The following is a 16,987-nucleotide window of genomic DNA, read 5'->3' on the forward strand; positions in this document are numbered from 1 at the left end:
GTGAAGTATTACTGTATGTGCTCACCTGGCTGTCCTGTCTCATGAAGCTCCAAGTTACGTCTTTTCTGAGAGAAAGGGCTGAGCAGATGTGCACTGGACTTGCCCTCCTCTTAAAATTGATTTCTTCGGTGATAATGAGTGTGCCAAATGCCCTGGCTTCTTTTGGGATGACAGCAGGGATTTCTTGTCTGCTGCTCTTTCCCTTGCTGTTGGCTATCACTCCTAATTTGTAGGAGGAGAAAATATTTCAGTAAGGGGGTTGTAAACTTTACCTCTGGCAGCTTAGACATTTATGTGAGCTCTTCTGCAGAATGTCAACCAAAATAAGCTGGAGTGGTTTAAACAGCCTAAATAATCACTCTTTGTATTGGTTGATCCTGAGTAAATAGGTTAGAAAGTACTTAAGAGCAGCTCAGCTGGAGCCTTATGGCAGAGAGCAGGGACAAGCAGCCAAGGGTGCTGAGCTTTTCCATGGCACAGCTGTTCCTAGAGGAGGAGATCCAAACCTAGGGCAGAGATTCACAAGCTAAAGGGCTGCTCGGAGGCAGAAGTGTGGCTTCTCCTTGCAAATAACCCAGCGATTACAGCTGAAATAAGAAAATCCCACTTCATCATCCTCATGGGGAATGAGTGTATTTTCTGGTTAGGCTGTAATGATCTGCTGGTGTGGAGTGAAAGAAGTGATTAAATTTAGACATATTTTGTGTGGAAGCAGGGGATGGCAGTGCTGGCATCCTTCTGGTGGTGCTGCCAGGTGCCAGGGCATGTGGTGTGGGGCTGCTGTACAGCAGTGTCTTGTTTTCCCCATGTGTGTACAGAAGAGTCTGTACACATACAGCTCTCACTGCTAGCTCAGATTGTTTATTCATTAGAAAAATTAATGGTAGGAGGGAGTTGGGCTGGAAAACGTGAATGTGCAAGTAAGAGGTTGCACAACATTACTTTACAAGGAGTCAGGAATAAATAATGTCAGAAAAAGAAATGGGAGGAGCTAAAAATGAGCTGGTCAGAGGAGAAAATTCTATCTTTGTATTGACTTTATTGTTTCAGTGCCATCCCAGATGTGTCTAACAAGTCTGACGTTGTTTGAGCTTGTCATTGCTAAGAGCCCTCCACAAGGCCCTGCAGTGTGGCGCTGGTGTGTGGCACTGGAGCAGCCTGACACGGCTCTGCCACCCTGCAGGTGGGGAAAAATGTGCTCTTAGGGCAGGGGGGGAGCTGGATCTTACTCCTAGTTTTAAAGGAAATAAGCCACCAGAAACTACTTTCTAAGTTCATGTCTTTCTGGCCTTCTTCACCAAAACAAACTGTGCAAGAGGCTTCCTGGTGAGCTGTGTGTGTCATTCCTGACATAATGGTATTTTAGTTCTGGAACTTGAGTCATTCTGATTGATGCCATCCATAACTGTGCATACATAAAAGCAAAATAATTTGTCACATTTTAAGGAAGAGTGTCAAAAGCTTCATGAAATAAGACTGCCGTAGCCTCTCATTTTCAAAGGGGTAAACCCTTTGTTTTGGTTAAGAAATTTAAATGTCCCATAGTGCTTCTGATCCATGATTATTGGTAACCTGCATTTTCCTACGTGATTTTGTTGTTAATATTGCTTCATTGTTTTAACTGGATGCATAATTTGATTGGCAAGGGCTTGTAATTAAAAAAATACTGTTCTTTCATTGAACTATAGAAGTGACCCTCACTTACTGGTCCTAACAGTGTGAGAATATGGGTTGCTGAGTGCAATGTTTCCATTTTTTTCATTTCTGAGAGGAAATGCAGAAGAAACGAAAGCCAGTAGCATTATTGCCAGCATTTCTTCACCCTGCTTTATGTTAGAATGAATTAAAAAAAATTAATGCCAGTACAAATAACAGCACTGTTGATTGCTCCTTGTGTTTGGGTGTAACTGCCTAAATCCCTTTCAAATTGGTTGTGCTGTATTTTCAGCATTAAAAAGAAATGTGGTGTCTCCTCTTAAATCCCTCTAGCCCATTGTTCATGACTGTAAGATGACTTTTCACTATAACTTTGTGCTATTTCAGCTCTGCTGTGACTGGTGCTCCCTGTGCAAGCCCAGCCAGAGCTTCCTGCTGTGGTAACAGCTGCTGGGGGAATTTGTGGGAAGGGGGCTTGGGATCACAGTTCAAGGTATTACTTCTGTTAGGACTTCTGTACCTCCTGTGGCTTGTATGCATTTCGTGATTGACATGAAATGGTGGCTGTGATTCTGAGACAGTGATTGCCTGAGTAGCTTCAGAGGAAAAAATTAGAGCTGACTTCTTTTCTTTTGTGCTACTGTTGAAATTGATTTTTATGTGGAGCTGTGATCTTGTGGGATTCTGTATGAAATGTTCCATCACATGGAAAAGAGCAGGATGCCACAGATTTTTAGTGAGTTATGTGAACTTTCCCTTCAGGCAAGAAGCGGGGCTATCCAATTTTCCACTAGCTCTAGAGACAGAGCTCAGAGGGCTGCAGAAGCCAATAGTTAATTCTGTTGGAGATGCTGTGCCCTGCAGTTCTTTAAAATAGCATGTACAGTAGATAATAGTGTGCAAACGTGTGTGACAATTTTTTTCTCTTCCCAAACCTTGTTCTAGATGTCAAAATTAACCTGGACTACTTGGGAATGGCGAAACATAGCCCTGGGATCCTGCCATGAACAGTAAGAAAGTTGAGATACTTTGTGTATGCAAATAGTTTTCTTTTATCGACTTAAACCCCAGTGGAACCATTCCTGTGGAATCCATGTGGAATTCCAGTGGAATCCATGTTCAGTTAACACAAGCAGGCAATGTGTTGTGTAGCTCGGTGTGGAGGTGCTCCCATCTCTCCAGACAGAGGCAGCACAGTAGGTCAGAGGGGTGGATCAGCAGGGGAGCATTCTTGGCGACACTGCAGTGGGGAAATGTCTGCAGACAGCATGGCATTGGAGGTGGGAAGCTGCTGTGGGTGGAGCATTAGGAAATGACTGAGGTGGTAGCTGAAGGATGTTTTCCTGTCATGTGTAATTATACTGTGAGATACAATTGTTACCTGGTGTATAATTATATCAATACTCCATTGTCATGGGCTATCTTGAGTGCAAATTGGATTGAAATGTGATTAGACAAATTAGTGGAAGGAAAAGAGTGAATTTTGAAGTGCTCAAGGGTGAATTCCTGATGCAGTTTGTGGAAAGAAGTCCCTAAAACCCTGGCAGGGGGAAGCCTCCAGAAGGCAGTGTCCTTTCACTGTCACTGCTCCTGAATTGACTGCTGTTAGACAGGTAGCCTGGCTGATTAGGTCTTCAGTCTGAGCTTTCCTGTCTGACTTTTGTGTGGTGCTTCTCTTATATGAAACTTAATATGTAACAGAGGTTGATTAAATAGGTCATGTAGCCAAGCAAGCAAGATAGCTTTAAAGATATTCTTGAGTGTTGATCAAAATATTCAGATATTTTTTGTTGTTGGTAGCCTGAGACTTCTTAGTTTGAGGAATATGTAAATATTCATATATGTACATGCACTGTATTCTTTACATAGCCTTTTCCAGATGTTGCAGTAGACATCCTTAAATTAGCACATTGAAAATTATTCTGATTAATTTTCCCAGTACAAAACAGATGACTTGAGAGGCTGTGTGGGTGAGTAACACATTTGTGAATTGTCAACAGTGTCTGCAGAAAACTTACACAATTTGTCAGCCTTCACTGGGACAGAAATTAGAAGGCTTTTGTATTGTTACATATAATAATTTGGATGTAGTCCATTGGAAATCTCTTGAAAATTCCAGTAATCTAAACTCTTCACAACAGTGTAAATACTTAACATGCGAATGTTCAAATGAAAAAATATTTGGTTTTGGTTTAAAAAGCTTGTTTATATACTTGAGACATTACGCACTGCTAATATCTCGAAAATATCAGGACTCTCTTTTGGTGAATAAACTATAATTGTTAAATTCTTGTAGATCAAATGTAGATCATATGTTCTTTAATAGGAAAGCTGATAAAGACACAGGAGACTTAGTGCTTTGTTCGAAGTAGGATATGTAACTCACACAGATTCTGCTAAGACTGATTTCTTTTGGCTTTCTGAGAAGTTTGTTCAGCTTACCTGAAAAAGATAAATTTATATATCTGTAGAATATTAAGTAGCTTTGAATTTTTTCCAGAATGCAGCTAAAGCTTCAATTTACTTTTTCTGATCATGGATTGACTGAGCTAACAATTCAAGTTGTGTTGCTCAGAGGAAAACATTCCTTCATTTTGAGCTGTCTTATTTAGCAAATTCACTGTTTGAGAGGTTTGGACATCTGGAATGATCCTGGGTTTTTTGTTCCCTGCCAATCAATTATCAAAAGGTTGTGTGCCTTCTCTTCTGGCTTTCCTTTCAAGGTGGTTACTGGAGTTAAAAAAGCTGGACTGTTGTTGTACTGGTGTTAAAGATCCTTGTGTTTGGGAGGTTCTTAATGTCCATTTCTAGCATAAGTATCATCAGAAATCCAAATCTCATTTTGCTTTTAAAGCTGTTGTGTTAGAAAACATCTGTGTGCCACTAACTAAAGCTGAATAACCAACATGTGAAGCATATCTTACTCAGGTCTCACGTAATTTGTGAAGCTTATGATAAGGCAGTGTGTGGTGTGAGCTGTGTTGTGCTCTGGGTAATTTCTGACCTAGTGTGTCCTGAATTGCCAGTTCAGTGTTTGTACCATTTCAAGGTCTGCTCAAAAAAGCTTTAGAAAGAAAATAAAACTAATGCCTCTTAAGTTGATCTGCAGCCTGGTATTCCCTTAGCTTTCACCTTTGCTCATAACAGCACTGCAAAATTAGGAAGCTTGCTGACAGTGATTGGTGCTGGAAATCACACTGACTAACTTGATTAGGAGCATTCTTCTCAGGCCTGTATTTGCATGTGTAGATTTTTCTTCTCCCAAGGATGTAGCTTAGGAGAAACCTCCAGGTAAAGGACATTGTTGGTGGAAGTAATGGCAGGTGGGAAGGCTTGGAGGAAGACTTGGAAGGTGGAAAGTGATTCCAAGCTGGCTTGCCATAGGGATGCTTGAATGGTAGCAATAAGGAAATACCAAGGATTCAGTTTCTCACTGATGCAGGTGGTTCTGATATTCTGGTATGTGATACAGGAGAGGGTGCCAAAAGGTTTTACAGCAGAAAAAGGGAAAATGGGCTTTAATATTCTATGCTTTTTTTGCTGTCATTGCCAGGTAATGTATACTGGCTATCCAGGAGTCACTTGTGAAGACTGGAAGTGTATGTGCATTGTTTTACTAGGAAGCTTCACAGGCTTTTACTTCCTATTTTTATCACTTGTTTCCAGTCTCATGTGAACTGGCCTTTTCATTAATGCTTCCAGAGTAGTAGTCAGTGCCTCTAAATCTGTGACACAGACTGTCCAGAATGGACTTCTTGGCAAATGGAAGCAATCCATGGAGGGTAAGACCCCTGAGTGTACTGTCAGCACTCTTGGGAGATAATGATTGAAAACCTTCCCCCAGCTATAAGCACAGAGGCAGAAGCTCACACTGCCTGTAGGAGAGGGGTGGTATGGAAGCTGCTTTACTCTCTGGACATGGGCAAACAGCAGGAGCTGGGCCTTGTCATTGGTAGGGGCCTGCTCTGTTGTGGCTGTAGGAGCAGCAGCAGGAGGACAGCAGCATTTTTGGGCAGCTGCCACTGACAGACCATCTGGGTGCTGTGCACAGCTCTGAACAATGCTTGGAGCTACAGCTGGGGGTGACAGGAGGGTACAGACATTTGAGCCAAGGGCAGAAGAGACAGAGCAGTGCTGCTGTCCAGTGAGCAGAGCAGATGTGAACCCAGGTGAGTCACCACTAACCTGCCAGGGCATGGTGGCTCTGGCAGGGAGCTGGCTTGTCTCACACTTGCTCTCTTGTGATTTTGGGCACTGATCCCTGCTGCATCCTTGTCCCCTCTCTGTGCTGGCATCTTAGACTCACTGTTACTGTGGTGTGTCATCTGCAGCCTATTCCTTGTCACCCTCTTTGATCCCAGGCTGGGAATGCTGTGTGGGGACATGATCTTGTTAGGGCTCAAGGGAACTGGGAGATAAGTCCATTCATTCCTTGGGACTGGATTATGCTAAGATGTAATTGCTGAAGCTCCCAGTGTTGAGAGTATAATATAAGGGCATTCAGCCTAGCTCTGTTAGGCTTAGCACAGCTATTCAGTATAACACAGCATTTTCTTCTTGCCTATGGTGCCATTTTAAACTGCAGGTCTTTTACTTAGGTGTGATGTATATGTGGTGTATTAATGACTCGATCTGCTTCAGGGAACTGTTTTCTCTTTCTGTGTGAGCGAAATGCTATACCAAGAAGCTTGGGGTTTTTTTAATACTTGAGGTATTACTGAAGACTTCTAAGTTTGCGTGAGCATGCTGAAGCTTGTTTTATTTTGTGTTCTTAAAATAGGTTGAATTAAACTTTCATCAAACATTTTTAAAGTACATGAATGAAGGCCATTCTGTAACTGCAGTTGAAAAGCATGGTAATACTGGTCTTGGTGGGTTAGCCTTCTTCACATAATACAATTGCAAAATATCCGTTAGGATCTGTTCTGCTACCTACAGTTGTATTCCAACTCTTGGCTTCCTTTATGACACTGAGTTTTTCAAAATGCAGGACTTTGGCTGATTGAAGCTAATTGGTGGCTTCAGTTGTATTTTTTGTAGTCTATAATATGTGGTTTCTTTTGTGTCTGGACTGGATTTTTATGAAAAATGTAGAAGTACTTATATACTTCTGGTTTGTGGGTGGAAGTTAGTAAATTATTCTACTTGGTAATGATTATCAGGTGATAGTTGATATAGGTTAATGCTACTCTTGAGTAATGCAACTCTGATGGCTGTTACAAAAACTGGGAGGCTGTACGAAGTTCATGCTGAAAATGCCTACATCAGGCTGGTCTGCATCTAAGATGAGAGTACCTTTTTAGGCATATATTCTCCATATTTAGAGAGATTCTCTTATTATTGCTTCTTTAGAGGTTAAAGCCATTCTTTTAAGAGCATAGTTCAGTGTCAGGTTTGATCAGTTGCTGCTGGAAGGGACAGTGCTGCTTCCTTCTCTCTCTGCACAGTGGGTGCCGGGGATGTGCGGCTGCATCCCGGAGAGCAGCAGCTCCCTGTCCCTCTGGTGGGAGGCAGCACTGGCTGTGCTGGCACTGCTTCTCCCCTGACAGCTCTTGGCTCTTGGCTTCTGCAGCAGGTGGCCTGGTCCAGCACAAGGTAGGCAAGGGGTAGCTGGGTGAAACTAAATAACACGGGACTGTGTCCCTCTGCAGTGTTTCCAAGCTACAACTGAGCCTCTTGCTCCCTAGGATTTCATGAGCACTCTGTTTTTCAGCAGTTGTGTTTTGTTAGTTTTTGGTGCAGGTTGTCTGCTGTGCTGGAGGAAGGACTGTGTTACCACTGAAGGTCAGGCTCAACCCCAGCATCTGCTTTGTGATTTCTGAGAATCATTTAAAGCCAGCTTTGCTGCTGTAGGAATGATGTTTGCTGAGGTCTGGCCTCTGACCTGACGAGTGTTTCTCCTGTTCCCTGGATGCTCACGTTTGCCCCTGAGGATGTGTGGGCTTGTTCATTTAAAGGCTTCCTAGGCTGTGCCCTGCACACTTTGGCACTCCTTGGCATGTCTTGCGTCACTAATTTGCTGCTGTTTCTGAAGAGCTGGCTGTAAATGATACAAGTAACCTACAAAAGCAGTGGGCACTATCAACCCTGAGTAATCTAGAGCTTCCTGACAGATGAATTACAGGCATAAAAATAAATTTCACAGGGCATCCACCACATGAGTTGCATTCAGTGGTGTATGACAATGCATGAAGTATGTTTGCTTTATGGAGTTGGAGCTAGAAGTAGTTGAACTTCTCATGAATGCTCAGTAATTTTACATGGGTCTCAACCACACCTCTTTTAAATTGTCTTCCTGTATTCAGGCTGAAGATGGTTAGAACAAATGTAATGTTTTATATAGGAAATTCATTAATATTCATTAATATACGTACTTATTCATTAATATACGTACTTCTTTTTGCATTTCTGTAAGAATGATGACAAAATATAACAACAGCTACAAGAGCAAACCCTGCAAACCAGAGACCTTAGGACCTGGCACAGTAGTGAGAAATTCAGCTCCTGACAGGGGGATGCAAGTTTGTGCAGGTGATCAGATTAATCCTTTCTGTGGCAGAGGTATAAGCAGAGGTGTGAATTTCTGATATTTCTATGCTGGGAATGTAGAATCAACACTGAGGATGACAGAAGCTCTATTGTTAGAGATGAAAGTTAACTAAAATTTTTCTGAGTATGAAAAATTCTATTTTAACATAGATTTTTTTTTGATCCCTTCATACTGTTGTGTAATGTATTGGTCTCATTAGAGAAGCCTGTGTAATGTCCACAGAATGGCAAAACAAGGACTGAGACTTAGGCACCCATCCTAATTGCTGTAACCACACTGCACAGCACATAGGGATTCACAAATAGTGGAGCAGTGATGAGAACAGCTCAGGTGATGTGACATTTTCTGAATGCTAGTTTTGTGATGGAGGATGGATAAAACCCATCTTTTTTACTCAGCAGACTTCTTTAACAGAGGAAAACCTAGTTTATTTGAAACAAGACAATGTCCTGAGGTGTAACAACACCAAGAGTTGAGAGCCACTTTATTCTGCCAGCTGCTGTAGTATCAGTGGGAGAGAGTGGGCAAGTTCGGTGCTGTTAAACAATTCTGTTTGATGCTGTCTCAGTTGTGGCATGTTTAAAGTATTGCAAAGCACACACTGAATTTATAATTCATGCTTACAAATACTGTGTGCTATTTCCTTCCACTAAATGTCTAAGTCTGCTTCAGCAAAATAAGATTTTAGACAGGCTCTCAAATTAGGAGGGCTTGTGCCTATTCTCTGAAGTCAAAATTTTATTTGTCATTGTACAGAGCAGTTGAAGGTGAGAGGATGATTTGTAGAAACTTTTATTTTCTGTTATATATAAACTGCCACTGTGACCTTACCTAAAAATTTGCTTTAGTATTTTAAAAGTATTGACTAAGAGAAAGGAATTTCTTCTTTGGCCTGTGAATTAATAGAAATTGCTTTAAAGAAATACCCAATGCATAGAGCTACTAAGTTTTTGTCATTCAGTTATGCTTATAAATGTAAAATATATAAAAGACCAAAAATCTGAAGCGTGGCTCTTTTCAGTGGTATTGCATAGTTTATATTTTGCAATGTTTGCCAATAAATAAATGTCAGCAAATAGAAATGTTCCAACTTTTTCATTGTCCCTTCAAGTGGAGGTATGATTTCATAAGCCAGAATATAGTCTGCAGTCTTTCATTTTGGTTAAAGGCTGTAAGATACCATACTCTTGAGACACACACACACGCAAAAAAAAAAGAACTAGAAGTTTGTTTATCAACTCTATTGGATTTTAGAAATGGAAGTCATTAAGATTTTGGCCTCTTCTATACAAATTAATGTGATTACATCTTGCTTATAAATAATTTGAGCTGTTTCCCTCTCTCTTAAAAGGTGGCTTTAATGAGTCACAGCTTCCATTTTAGTAAATTGTTCATGGGATAGGCAGGCTCAGGAACAACTGGGTTAAACCAAGAGATTATTTGGAAAATCTAGGGCATGTGCTCTGTGTTCACTTGATTAGTTTTCATAATTCATCCTTGTTTCCACAGCAAAGAGCAGCCTAATGCATGCAAACAAGAAGCACTTTTCTTGCTTTTGTGCTCCTTCATCTCTGTAATTTTACCAGAGAAAGTAAGTGAAATGGGGGGGGAGATAGATAGATAGATAGATAGATAGATAGATAGATAGATAGATAGATAGAGAAACAGAAACAGTAACAATGTGTGAATGTTTGGAACAAATCTTGGTTTGTGTTGTGAAAGTCCATGGGATCGGAGAGCCAGGTGCTATTTGGGGATGTCTGTCTGTGACTCTGCTTCAGTTCTTTTCTGTTTGACTACAGGTGCATGAAGAACAGAGGAGATATTTCCGCTTATCAGAGATGATGTGGAGAGACTCTTTGTGAGTAACTGACGTGTGTTTTCTCAAAAAGCCCAAAATGCTAATGTGGGAATTATTTTATTTTTTTTTTTATTGTTCTCCAACTTGGAATAACTGTGCCATTTGTCTAACAGTTTCATTTGGGTCTGCAAAGCTGTGAGTGTAGAGCCCTTCATGGGAACCATGGACAAAGCTCATTGTTGAAGGAAAGAGCTGGAGGACAGAGCAATATATGGTTTCATAAGTAATTAACCACAATCACTTCTTGTCTGTAGTGATCAGTCTACCAAAGGCTTTTGCTGTTAACTGCTGAAAGTTCTCTAGACAGCAGTAAAACCCCTGATGTGGTGACTATGGGGAACCTTTAGCAGGGTTAACTTGTTACTTACAGAAGATTATTCTGCATGTCAGGTTCTTAACACTTTATAGTCCTTGTCCAATTTTGGATTGGAAATAGTAGCAGACAGTAGAAGCTTTCCTGAAAGTTTTCAGTTCTTGTCTGCTGGAACAAACAATATTCTGGGATCAAGCAGCTAAACCACACTCCTAAAATATTACAGGAAAGGAAGAACCTCCATGATGGAATATAATTGTACCTAACTAAGTACTTAAAGGATTTGCTTTTGTGGAGACAAGGCCATTTTTAGAGAGCACAATTAGGTGATGCAATGTCTTATTTTTCAGATGGAGTCCATAAAAATACTGTACTTTTAGTGCTGTAGGCTCCTCAGCCAGCTCATTCCTTTGGAGTAATTAGTCCCAGTGTTTCCTTTTTTTTTGCCAGATTTCCAGTAACAGTTGTGAATTAAAACAGCATGTTATTTTAGGATTTTCCATGATAGTCTTTGTGCTTCTTTTTTTTGTGTAAGTATAATATGAGTAATGTGGTCTTGAGTGCTTTCTTTTAAACCATAAACTTTGATACTCTGGAGCTGCTGCTTTGTTCTAATGATAATTATCTAGGAGAACAGTGCCTTTGTGGACAACTTCAGTGCTTTTCTTGGCAAGGAAGAGCTCAACTTAGAAGAATGGTTTTTAGCACAGGCACCTGATTTCTAAGCTTTCTGATGTTTCTAGCATTAAAGCTACATGGTGAAATTTTTTTCTTTGTTCTTTTCTTAAATTGAAGAAAAATCCTTTTATTACAATAGACTAGTAATTGCTTCAACTCCTAGGTTGGAACCAGTCTGGGTTCCTACACATGGTTTGCCTTTCTTGTTACCTAGATCTAAGAGAAAAGTTAAATGGTTTTTAGACTTCCCTCTTCCTGGAGCCTTTTGGATATTTTCATAGATATGGTTTTGTGATCTGTTTAGTAACTAATTTTTAAAAAGTCACTATTGCTTAATGTCCTCATTCTAGTTTGGCATCTGCAAATACTGCCTGATTTGAAAGCCTGTCTTGCTTTCACTCAAGAGAAAATCAGCTTAAAGATAATATTGGCTTGTAGTCATCTTTCCCTTGGCTTCTTCAAGGCTCAGGAAAGGCTGTGTGAGGATTTCTTTATAACAATCTCCTGGCCAGATGCCGGATTCTTTATGAAGCAGCAGGAGAAATCCTTGTCCTGATCCAGCTGACTTACCCAGGAGAGAGTGTTGATTTGATTTACTCTCTTCTGTTGAAATCTCTTGTGGACAAAGTCTGTGAAGTCTTAGCTGCAGTTGGCTGAGTAGCAATGATAATATGCAATATTGTTCATTATTTCATTATTTTTAAAATAAGATCTCTTTAATATTATCTGTTTAATAAAATTGGAACTTGATATTTTTTTTTTCTTTAATTAAACAAGAAGTTTAGGTATAAATGTTCCAAGTATCAGTCTATATACCTTGAAGTGTTCTTATGGTAATGCTACAGTTATTGATAATACATACATTTTTTCTGGAGCTTGTTTACAGATGTTGACTATATTTTAGTGAGGTCATTTTCAGAAAACACTTTCTGTAAAATAGGCAGCAGTTATTTTGTGGGGCTAGCATTTAATTTGTACAGATGGTCACTGTTAAGGACCTTTTAGTTGCACAGCAGTCAGCTTTTCATGGTCTTCATCACTGGGCTGGGTCAGGTTGTGCCCTGATGTTGAGTGGATGAGGTTTACAGTCAATGACACCCAACATGAAGAGTGTTTTGGAATTTTCTTATATTAATACTCCTCTTTGTCAGTATTACTAGCTGCAATAACAGGTAATATCTTTGTGGACAGATTCCATTAGGTCTTACAGCATTATTGCAAGGGTGAATGTGTATAAAATATAATGGGATAAGTTGAGATTTGAATTTAGTTTTTGCTGCAGGATTGTGCTGAAGGAACTTGTTCCTTTTTCAGTTCTGCATGATCGTAACCTTGGCTTTAACCTTTATACTGTAATATCTTGAGAAGTATTTATCAAATTTGTGGGCTGTATAAAGGAAATTTCTATTTGCCTGTTGCCGGTGTTATTTTTGTGGTTATTACTGTGTACTTGATGTGTAGAATTTCTGGTGATAAATAGAAAAATATTTCACCCTTTGAATGCTCAAACAGCAGGTTTTAAAGGGCTTGAAATATATACTGCAGCTGAGTCCATTAAGTTAAAAAATAGCTTTGCTAATAAAGAACAAATGTACAATAAAATCTTTTCCATGTACTATTGACTCCTAAAATCGTAAGCTTCAGAAATATTAATTCTTAGGTGTAGTGGATAATATTTAACATGAAGTTCAACCAAAATGCAGAGATGCACAGCATTCCCAGTGCTGATTTTTTTTTCTGGACAGGCTGAATGAGGGTGCCTTGTTCTGCTTGGCAGCTGCCCATGACTGAGTGAGTCTAATTTGTACAACAGGAAAAGGTACTCGAGCTGTGCCCTTGGTAGTCAGCAGATCAGGGGTGTATGTGGCAAGTTGGACACTGAAGGGACATGCTGTATCTAAGCTATTCAGTCTCCTCATGAATGGACTAATTAATATGTTCTGTTGGCCTTTCCTCTCTGTAACCACATAAAGCTTTATGCTTTTAAAATAATTGACAGCAGCTGGTTTCATACCAGGATTTTTTTCACTTGGTAGTGAGGAAAAGGTGGGATCCAAGTCTCATGGTCCTGTTGTCTTTGTGGAGCCAGGATGGGTTTTTCTTTCACTTTGCTGGATTTCTTAGGTACAGTTTTTTTCTTACATGCAATGCTTATCTAATCAACCTTTTGTCAGCAGAGTTTATTTCATCACTGTGGATTTATTAAGTGTAGGTGATGATGAATGAGCTTTAATATGCTGAAGTTGTAGCCACAGGTGACTTATATCAGAGAAAGGCTTTATCAGGGTTGGAAAGTACAGATGAAATGCAAGTCCTTTAGAGAACACTGAAGAGATGGGAAATCTCCAAGTTCACAAACATTTTAAGAACACTTCTAAATTAAATTGATTAGATGTTCTTAGGCCAGCTAGTAATAATTTGATTAATTTCACCATAGATATATGAGTTTAAATTTGGTTCATTATGCAAATCCAGGCATGAAAAAGTTGATCACCTGACTTAAAATTCAGAAGAATATTTCATTTAAGACAGTATTTTAATACATATACCTCAGCATTGTATAACTTCTGCTTTCTGGTACTTTATGTTCAGTGCAGTGGTTTAAGGCTCTCCTTGCACAGAGCCCTGAGCTGAGGTCATCTCCTGCATGGAGAAGTGGGGGAGTTTGAGGTGCCTGCCCCATCTGAGGTGAGGTGTTGGTGGGAAGAGCTTCTGTCCCTGCTCTGTCTGACTTAGAGACAAGGCAGAGGATGGAAGCAGTGTCACCTTCTAGGCCATTAATATGGACAGAAAAGCTCATTTGCAGCAGATAAACTTTAGGAGTAATGTACAAAGAGAGGAGGGGCCTCAGATGACTTGTGGCAGACAAGAGATAATGGATTAAAATTTCTGTAAAAGTGTGTTGCAGCTATGTATTGTTCTACATCTCCCTTAATGTATTAACAGCTTTGAAACTTAAGTTACAGAAATCTTTATGTAAAATGCGACCCTGTTTGCTTTGAAATTTTACAATGACTCTGGTATTGTCAGACTTGTCCCTCTTGGAGTTCAGTTTAGGAATTGGCCCCTTGCTGCCAAGACAGGGATTGACTTGAGAGCCAAGATGCCAGTGTACTTAGGCAGTGAAATAATCCTGTTTAGCTTTGAAACACAGAAGCACAGTTGTGTTCCTGCAAATGTTATGCAGGGTTTGAAATTGCTGAATGGTTTTGAGCTTATAGATTAGATTTCATTTAGACTGTAGAAGGGTTTTCCTTTCTCCAAGGAACAGCACAAGAGGTTTATTTTGCTGCTGTACAATGTCTTATTAAAGGTTGCAGTGGCTATGCAGTGAAGCAGTTTGTATTCTGATTTGGTACATGTGTCCTTATGAGTTGTTTTGGGAAGTGTTTTAGGATGGTGAGGGCAAAGCAATAGCTCCTTTGGAACTTTACTCTCTGCACATTGGTAATGTATCCTCTGCTGGGTTGCCTCCTGCTTGCCAGGGTGTTTTTCACAAGGCAGGTGTTCATGCTGCTCTAGCAGCGCTCTGCATGCTGTACAAGCTAATTTTGCAGTAGAATGGTTTACATAAAACAAGAATTACTTGCACTGATTTTAAATACAGTTTTGTATTATGGAGTTCATTGTAGTGAATCCTGTTCCATTAGTCTCACTTCCTTTTTAGTGAATGTGGCATACCTGAAATTCACTGCTTTTAAATGGCATTTCAGGAAGTCTGAACTGATCCAACATATGCTTACTCTGCCTACAGCTGAATTTTGATGAACTAACTCTTCAGTGCAATATGAAGTGTGTTGTTTTTTGTTTTTTATTCACATATCTTTCTTAAAATTTAACCTTTGGACAGTTTTGCAGAACTTATTAAAAATTGCTTTTACTTCAAGGGCCCAAACTGATAGTTTGGTTGTTGATTTTTATTTTTATCTTTTTGTAGTAAGGAACAGTGTTGTAGTATTTTCAGTTAAAGAGAAAAATCCACGGGAAATATTTTTTTAAAAGTTGTCTGATGCCCTCTTTAATCCTTGCTCCTAAGCAGCCCTGACTCAACAGATATTACATGTGGGTGTTTGCAGCTGGATTGGAATAGCCTCTGATGGGAAGGCATAAGTCTCTGTTGTTACTGTGCCAGCAGAGTGCTCTGCAGGCAGCTTGCACCCCTCCTCATAGTTTTGGTGGCTTTCATCAGAGATTACCAGGCTTTTGTAATGGGATTGCAAGAAGCAAAGTGTTTCCTTAACGATTGCTGCTTAATTGCACTGTTAATGCTGTGCCTGTGCTGTGTCAGCCTGGAGCCCCCAATTCTTGCTGGAAGAGCTTGTGGGTTGTCTGGGATCTGTGGAAAATCAGCTCTAGTGCTGAAGAAGAGATAGTTGCTATATATCATCACTCTGACTGCTGAGTGCCATGTGCCATTGCCAGCTTGGTGTTGTTTTAAAGGAGAAATTATTGTTGCTGCTTCTTTTCTGGTGCCTTGTGCGTTAGGGGTGCCATGGAAGAGAACACAGAAGTGTTGGTGGATGCTTTGTCAAAGGTTGATCTAACTGAGGAGAAGAAGTGTTGCAAAACCAGCAAAGCTGAGCCCTGAAGGGCGTAAGAAAGCAGCTTTTCATGCTGGATGTGGTGGGAGAAGCAGGAGTATTGGATGGATATGCTGTAGTAAGTTAATGTGGATGAAGAGACAAGGCAGGAAGACAGTTGAGTCGTTTCAAAGATTACGAAATGTGAGGCTTGTTGGAAGCCAGAACAATTTAATTTTGTGAAAGATGGATTGTACCTGACTGGATAACAAGGCAGAAAAGGCTGCATCTTGAAGATGTTGTAGAAAAAGTTTTGGAAAAATGGTTGTCTCTTTGCCAGTAACTCTTGATACATGCAGCATACACTTCTAGAAGATGGCTTTTTCCCAGTTTATCCTAACTGATGATATAAATTGATGAAAGTAATTCAGCAATGTAGCTGCATTTATTTAAGACCCTAGCTGGTCTGACTGTGTAAGCTTTTTTGAGAAACAGCACCCTTCATGTTTCCATTGAAACATGACATTGAAAGTAAGTCTACTTTCATGCCAAGGGATGGGATCCTGCAAACAAAACACTCTTTCTTTAGTGCTCCCAGCAAACAAATTGCCAGCCAGGCAAAACTGCACATCCTTAGTGATCTACCACTGCAGACAAGATAAAAGGCATAAATAAAGATCTGCCCAAAACTCCAGATATCATGTGGGTAGAAGAGAAGAAATGAGAAGATTATTTTTGGTATAAATACTGTCACTTTCATCCAAGGCCTTATAATATTAAAATGTCTGAAAACCTAGTTCAACTTTTGAATTTCATTTTAATTTTTGATACTTTGTTGGCAAAGAGAAAAATTATTAAAATTCAGTAGGTTTTATTTTCTTTTTTATAATACAGAATATTTTCATTGTCTGAAATGCTTCGTGGTGACAAAAATGACTTAATGTTGATTTTCATTGGATAATAATTTGGTTCTTTACATGTTTTTAAGAGAGATTTTTGATGAAGAAGTGAGGTAAGTGTATCCTTGTGAAGGGAACAATTCCCATCTTTTCTACAAGTACGTCTTAGATATTGGAAACTTGTGATTAGATGTGATTCTATGTTTTACAATGTCTCATCTATTTTGTGGCTTTCTGTGATGTAGGTTTTTTGAGACCACAAGACTTAATTTCTTATGGCAAACAGGAGATGGACTCACAGATCTTCAGCAGTCATTTAATGCAGAGTTGATTGCTTTAACCCAATAGAAATTCCAGCAACCTCATTTCAGTGTCTTTTCTTGAAATTAAACCCTTACTCAAAACAAAATTGTTCCTTTATAACATGAACATAGAAGCTATAGCATTGTTTATATTATCTTGTGCTGTACTTTGCATACCCATAATGGTAGTTTGGCTGATCTGGTTAAT

General features: G+C 39.7%; 1 protein-coding gene across 8 annotated transcripts in view; it reads left to right on the forward strand.

The window, feature by feature from the left end:
* Positions 1–16,987, forward strand: part of KLHL13 (kelch like family member 13) — a 78,556-nt gene that overhangs the window by 7,594 nt on the left and 53,975 nt on the right. For 2 of the 8 annotated variants that reach the window (XM_086850208.1, XM_086850206.1), the window contains 2 exons: positions 2,602–2,666; positions 10,009–10,067. The exons of 2 other annotated variants lie outside the window; for them this stretch is intronic. In XM_086850208.1, coding sequence (XP_086706334.1) covers positions 10,048–10,067 — 20 coding nt within the window. In that variant the 5' untranslated portion in view covers positions 2,602–2,666; positions 10,009–10,047. The remainder of the gene's footprint in view (positions 1–2,601; positions 2,667–10,008; positions 10,068–16,987) is intronic. 4 more of the 8 variants (XM_086850203.1, XM_086850205.1, XM_086850202.1 and 1 more) reach the window with 2 other exon arrangements.

This window comes from Cyanistes caeruleus, chromosome 14 (genome assembly GCF_971803275.1).
Source record: "Cyanistes caeruleus chromosome 14, bCyaCae1.hap1.1, whole genome shotgun sequence".
Classification (NCBI taxonomy): domain Eukaryota; kingdom Metazoa; phylum Chordata; class Aves; order Passeriformes; family Paridae; genus Cyanistes; species Cyanistes caeruleus.